General features: G+C 38.1%; 1 protein-coding gene across 1 annotated transcript; it reads left to right on the top strand.

The window, feature by feature from the left end:
* The first annotated feature begins 5797 nt into the window (after positions 1–5797).
* On the top strand, positions 5798–6736 carry LOC143030029 (uncharacterized). Its single transcript, XM_076193234.1, has one exon. The coding sequence runs from the start codon at positions 5798–5800 to the stop codon at positions 6734–6736; it is 939 nt and encodes a 312-aa protein (XP_076049349.1).
* Positions 6737–7500: the final 764 nt, after the last annotated feature.

Here is a 7500-nt window from a genome sequence, read left to right as displayed (position 1 = left end):
CAGGTGGTAATAAACATGGAACTACCTAGTTTAGGCCTTATGGTCTCCTGCAGTCTCCTTCCTTTTTATGTTCTTATGCTCCCATATGTTAAAATTTCTGAGGCTGTTTTCAGAGAACAGATATTATGGATGGGGATGACAGGTGGTGATAAGCATGGAACTACCTAGTGTAGGCCTTATGGTCTCTTGCAGTCTCCTTCCTTCTTATTTTCTTATGTTCCTATATGTTATCTTTTCTAAAGGGGCCTAACTACTGACCAAGATAATAAGTGGCCCTGTATCCTTCAGTTGGATGGGGTACGAGATTTTTTTTTTTTCTTTTTTTTTTTTTTTTAGAGAGAGGGGGGGGAGAAAGAGAGAGAGAGAGAGAGAGAGTGAGAGAGAGAGAGAGAGAGAGAGAGAGAGAGAGAGAGAGAGAGAGAGAGAGAGAGAGAGAGAGAGAGAGAGAGATGATCAAGCGATACGGGCACTGAAAAAGATTAAGAACCAGCCTTAAGAACCTTCCTCACCCAAGACGCCGTGCTACTCTTGCCTGACTTTAGGTTAGGTTAGGTTAGGTTAGGTCAGGTCAGGTCAGGTTATGTCAGCTCAGGTCAAGTTATGTCAGGTCAGGTCAGGTTAGGTTAGTTTAAGTTAGATTAGGTCAGGTCAGGTTAGGTTAGATTATATTAGGTTAGATTAAGTTGAGTTAGATTAGGTTGGGTTAGATTAGAAAAGGTTAGATTGGGTAAGAACTTGCAGAGGAGTGCGGGATTCAAACCCATAATTGAACGAATACGAGTCCACCACACTTCCAATTACGCCACTGAGAAAAGAAGATGTGAAAGAAGAGGAGGAGGAGAAGGAGGAGGAGGAGGAGGAGGAGGAGAAAGGCCAGGAGATTTTAGTCAGTTAAGAGGAGCTTCTAGGTGGTAGACATCTTCGATGCCTTAGGAAATATATATATATATATATATATATATATATATACATATATATATATATATATATACATATATATATACATACATACATATACCAAGGCTTTCTCCCCCTTACAAGGGGGGTAGCCAAAAAGAAAGGCATAAAATCATTCCCACCCATTCCATCCCTGAATACACTCCACACCCATCCACCCTCCCTCTTATCTTAGCACCTCCTGAATGACGGGTCATCCCTGCACCTTGTCCACTGCCCTGGGTCACAAGCAGTGTCGCAAGACACAGCACATCCACAGCTAGGCCGCTTCATTAAATCAGTGACCCCCCTCTCCGTCCTCCCATTGCATAAAATGAGAGGACGGGGAGAAATCCCTTCGGGCTGCGTCAAATTTTGCTCACACATACTACCTCACCCCTCATCCCCCCGCCCATTCCACCTCATGCAATCACAACATCATCCATATACAACCATTCTCCATTCACCCCTGTCCTCTGTCCTCTCCCGTCCTTCCTCAACAGACATTCCCCTCTTCCCCAAAGCCCCCTTCACCCCATAGATCTACAACACACACACACACACACACATATATATATATATATATATATATATATATATATATATATATAAATGTATATACATATATATATATATATATGTGTGTGTGTATATACATATATATTATACATATATATATATATATATATACACATATGTATATATATACATATGTATATATATATATATATGTATATTATTATATATACATAAATATATATACATACATATATATATATATATATATACATACATATATATACATATATATATATGTATATTATATATACATATATATACATATATATATATACATATTATATATATACATATATATATATATCCATATATATGCAAATATACATGTATATATATGCATATATGTGCATATATATATATATATATATATATATATATATATATATAAATATATATATATATGTATATGTATATATATATATATATATATATATTATATATACATACATATATATATCCATATTATCGGAAAATTTCGAAACACTCCTGACTCAGAGTAACAAATTTTATTACCGACGTTTCGAACCCTGTCCGGACAGGGTTCGAAACGTCGGTAATGAATTCTGTTACTCTGAGTCCAGTGTTTCAAAATTTTCCGATAACATGGCTCCTGGACTCCAGCTCTTTACGAGCATATATCCATATATATGCAAATATATATGTATATATATCCATGCATATACACATATATATGTGCATATATATACATATATATATGCATACATACATATATGTATATGCATATATACATATATACATATGCATATATATATATATATATACGTATACACACACACATATATATATACATATATATATATGCATATATATATATATATATATATATGTATATATATATATATATATATATGCGCGAGTACAAGAATGAATTAGGATTTGAAAATGAGAATGAAAATGGGAATAAAAAAGAAAGAACAGTTGAAAATGAAAAATCAGGAGATATAAGTAAATGCAGTAAACAGTCTATAGGAAAGATGATGACAAATAAAATTGAGGAAATGAAAAGAAACGATCATGCGAGAGAAATTATGAGAAAGAAAGATAAGACAGAAACGAAATACACGCGAATTGAACAGTTTTAAAAAAGGGACTGACATCATATTTTGATTTTTTTTTTCTTGTCCAGCGGGATCAAGCAAAAATCGTCTTTTTCTATTAAATATACACCTGCGTCTTCAAATGAATAAATGAATAAATTGGTAGATAAATAGACAGATAAATAGAAAGATAAGTAAACAAAAAAAATGAAAGTGATAGATTAGCCAAAATGATAATGATGATAACACTAGTCAACAAAATGAAACTTTTTATAATCATCAGAGTTGCAAACTAACTTTTTTGTGTTAATTTTTTATGCTGATTAAGAATCTGAAGTCCGTTTTTCCCTATCAGGTCACATTTAAATGTTACAGATACCTGTTATTTTAAAGTACAGGGAATGTAAAGCATATCTATAAGGTATATTGAATACAAGATATGACACTTCCATGGCATTTTATTGTACAAAATCAAAACTGTTTTGCACAAAACAAAGTTAGAATGTACTCTAAAGGATTACCACTTAAAATTTTTGAGATTTGGAATTTCTTTGGTGTTTTTTCTGAGGGTCATCCCTGTATAACATCCAGCAGTAGTCAGCTAACATTCCTGCATTCCAAAATCCTTGATACCGTTGTTCCATTGATGCAATATCTTGATGGAAGCGTTCCCCTTGCTCATCAGATACTGCCCCAAGGTTTTCTGGAAAAAAGTCCAGGTGTGAATCAAGAAAATGTACTTTCAGTGACATCCGACAGCCCATTGCAGCATAGGAGTCTAGAAGACATTTCACGCCATTTCTAAACTCTGGAGATTTCTTGTTGCCTAGGAAGTTTTCACAGAGCCATTTGAAAGATTCCCAGGCTTTAAGCTCAGTCTCATCCAGTGTTGTGAGGAAGTTGTTGTCCTTCAGGAGTTTCTTTATCTGCGGACCTACAAATACGCCTTCCTTCAGTTTAACCTCAGTGATTTTTGTAAACTTAGCCTTCACGTATTCAAAACTTTCAGAGTTTTTCGTGGCAAGTGTCTTCACGAATTGTTTCATGAGGCCAAGCTTTATGTGAAGAGGGGGAAGGAGAACATTTTCTGGGTTTACAAGTGGCTTACTCTGGACGCTAGAAACCCCCGGTTCATATGATTTTCGCAGGGGCCACTCTGATTGCACATAGTGCTTAGCAGTTGCACGACTGTCCCATAGGCATAAAAAGCAACAATATTTCGTGAATCCTGATTGCATTCCCATCAACATTCCAATCACCTTCAAGTCTCCACATATTTTCCACCTGTAGTTTGTGTACTTTATGGCATTGAGAAGTACATGCATGTTCTCGTAACACACCAACATGAGTACTGAATGCCCTACGGGAATGGATGGTTTCTTATTGCCGTTGTGTAGTAGTACTGCCTTGAGACTTCTCTTAGATGAATCAATGAATAAGCGCCATTCAGATGGAACATGTTGTTGACACAAACAGCGGAATAACTCATCAATGTTATTACTGAAACAAAGCGGTCCATCAACAGAGAAGCAAGAGGTCAGATTCTTGTTTCTCTTTCTGAAATTTGTTATACAAACGTCTTTCTTAAGTAGACACCTTTCTTGTAGACGATATGACATTAGTTCAGCTTTATCCTTCGATAACGACAAGTCTCTCACCAAATCATTTAACTCTCCTTGAGAAAATTTCTGGGGTTCACCTTCATTTTCAGTCACGAAATCTCCATCCACTTCGGTTTCTTCCTCATCAGCAGTATATTCCTTAAGAAAAACATCGTCAGACATCTGAAGGCCATTCTCTGGTGGCACTGGAATAGGAAGATCATCATCGTTGTGTGGTACTGGTCTTCTTGCTGATTCCAAGTTAGGATACACAATCTTATGCTTAGTCTTTGCAGTAAACCCATATACATTAACCTTGCAAAAATAACAGTCCGTGAAATGATCCTTTGGTTCTCTCCATATCATAGGTACTGCAAAAGGCATTGCTCTCTTCCTCTTATTAAGCCAATCCCTTAGTCCATTTGAACAAGCTGAGCAGATGATATGGGGTGCCCAACTCTTATCTTGATCCCCAAGAGAGCATTCTTGATTTCAGTTGTGATGACACGTTGCTGAGCTTTGATAGTAAATGAACCACAGACATAGCAAAATATATCAGGGCTGCTTTTGCAATGCCTTGACATCCTGAATTGAGTTTGGTGATGGTGATGGTGATTATGATGATGATGATGATGAATATGGCTGGACACCTGAAGCAAAAAGAAAAATTTTGAAGGTTCAATAGATGATCAGCGAAATATTTTTAAATATTTTGTGAAAAATGCTCAACTCAGCTATCTAAAATCATAACGATGAACATGAAATTACATAATGTACACAATTGGTTATGAAATGCCAATCAGAACTTGCCTGTATAAGACGATTACATGTAGCGATGATCCTGATCGGCGTTATATGCCTCTCTTATCTCATCAGAAAAATTGTGCCTGATAGAAGGAAACCGATTACATTTTCGAAATCAGCGGACAAAACTACATATTAAACACCACATAAAATCCCTGATGAAAAATTGCTGTTGACCAGTGTAATGATAGTGATAATGATAATAGTAATATTGATAATAATAATATTGGAAATCATATCAGTAATAATGATAACAATATCACTAATATAAGAAAATGAAAATATAAGTAAACATGAATAAGGCAAATAAACAAAAAGTTTATGTTTTGCAAGCAATTCTGCACGAGAATGCAACAGTTTAACGCGGGGAGGACGATTTACGCGTTTATTAATCGGTAGGTTGTGGATATATGAGGGCGCATCACGCGCGTGAGAAGTCTAAAGGGTAACTGCCAGCATGAAGAGCGTCTTCCGCTACACAGGGCGAAGACGCTGCCACGCTTAGTATAAGTATGAGAAGGGGCCTTGTTGGCCTTATGAAAGGGTCCTTCTACGGGAAGCATCACTGCTGGTCAGGGCACGCCACTATCCTATGGTGCCCTGCACTATGCTAGTACCCTATGCCAAAGCACTATACCATAGTTTGTTAGATAAAGAAAAAATAAATAATAATAATGAAAACAATAATGATGAAAGGAAAATATAAATAGATTAGTAAAAAATCAATAGAAAATAGATAAGAGGGTTGGAACACCTATGGGCCCGCCAATTTCGGTGGTAATGGCAGAAAAGACGATGTAGTAGTTCGAGAAGGCCGTGATGACAGCAGCACCTACGTCTCTGAAAATGTGGGTACGATATGTGCACGACATCTTCGTGGTTATGAAGAAGGAAGTGGAATTCTTTCTCAATATCTTAAATGGGAAAAATAAGGCCATTCAATTCGAAATGGAAGGAGAAGTTGATGGAAGACTACCATTCCTGGATGTGATGGTTACGATAGTGGGGAATTGTCTAACCACAGGGGTGTACAAAAAAGGGCACACACACAGACAGGCTACGCTACTCGACTATGACAATTGCCACCTGATTGCACAAAAGAGAAGCGTGGTCAAAACGTTGTGGTTGAGAGCGGAGAAAGTTTTTCCTACGGTGGAGAACATCATGGAAGAGAAGAACCACCTTAGGAAGGTCATTAAGGACATTGGGTACCCCAGGGCAGTGGTGACAAGGTGGACATCGAGACAGGAGAACAACGCGGAAGGCGGGAGATTCCCTAGCACTAACAAAATTACGGTGTCCTACATAAAAGGGCCGTCTGAAGTGACGTTCAGGCTTTTAAAGAAACACGGGGTGTCGGTTGAGCACAAATCAATGAACACTCTACACGGTATCCTGACAAAGGTGAAGGACAAGGAAACTGAAGGAGACCAGGTTGGGATAGTATACGGCATCGAATGCAGAGATTGTGATGCACATTATGTGGGAGACACAGGGAAGAAGCTGACGACACGGGTACTAGAACACCGGAGGGCGGTAGGTAGGAAGGACAAGAGCTCGGCGATTTTTAGACACTGTGATGACCGACAACACGAAATGGACTGGCAAAATGCGGGGGTCAGATACAAAGCTGGCGGAAAAGGAGCAAGATTATTTTTGGAAGCATGGGCCAGTGATCATAAGAGTATAAACCGTTGCGTCACTTTGAACGCCTTGTATGAAGGACTGAGGGAGAGGGTGGAGAAAAGGACTTTGTAGCCAGCAGTTGGAAGAAGGGTGGATTTTGTCCAATATACACCAAATGCTTGGTTCGGTGTTTGTTAAGTCCGGCCGCTTTAGTCTGGCTAATGAAGTTATTTGTTCAGGGTACTATTGTGTTAACTATGAGTAGTCATACTGTTACTTGCATTATGTTGTTATTCCACGGAATCCGCATTTTGTACAATTTTGAATGTTCGTAACGGCCGCCTGTGAGACCTTTCCCAGGGTGACACACGTGCCGATATATAATGATTTCCTTTGAATGCCTATGTATATCTCTGAAGACGAACCTTGGACGGGGTTCGAAACGTCGGAATAAACTCTTTGCCACGACGAGTCCAACGTTTACTTTCTACTAAAATATGGCTCTTGGGCTCCAGCTACTATCGAACAGTGTGTATGTGTACACATGGGCGCGTGTATGTGTGTAAGCATTTGTGGAAACGCGTGTATGTATTCAAGGGTGCATATTTGTATGTGGCCATCGGTGTTCGTGCCTGTGTACGCATACATGTGCACATGTTCGTACGTGTGCGAACGTATGCAGAAATATATCAAATGTACAGAGAGCCCATATGACATATTTATGATAAAAAAGGGGACAACCCGCACCATAGTCTTGTGTTAAATATTTCCACAGAAAACGGGGCGCCAGTGATTCAAATCAGCTGAGAGGACACGAAAGAGAGCAACCACGATTACCATTTTCATCACAGAGAGGGGGAATTGAATATTACGCAATGATTCAATGTTTTGGAAGA

This window comes from Oratosquilla oratoria, chromosome 11, assembly GCF_046742065.1.
Source record: "Oratosquilla oratoria isolate Oo_2021 chromosome 11, ASM4674206v1, whole genome shotgun sequence".
Taxonomy (NCBI): Eukaryota; Metazoa; Arthropoda; class Malacostraca; order Stomatopoda; family Squillidae; genus Oratosquilla; species Oratosquilla oratoria.
The sequence above is the reverse complement of the archived record's forward strand: the minus strand, read 5'-3'. Positions and strand labels throughout refer to the sequence as shown.

Excerpts from the sequence above, each read along its gene's own strand:
- LOC143030029 (XM_076193234.1), top strand. The coding sequence starts at position 5,798 with ATGACAGCAGCACCTACGTCTCTGAAAATGTGGGTACGATATGTGCAC.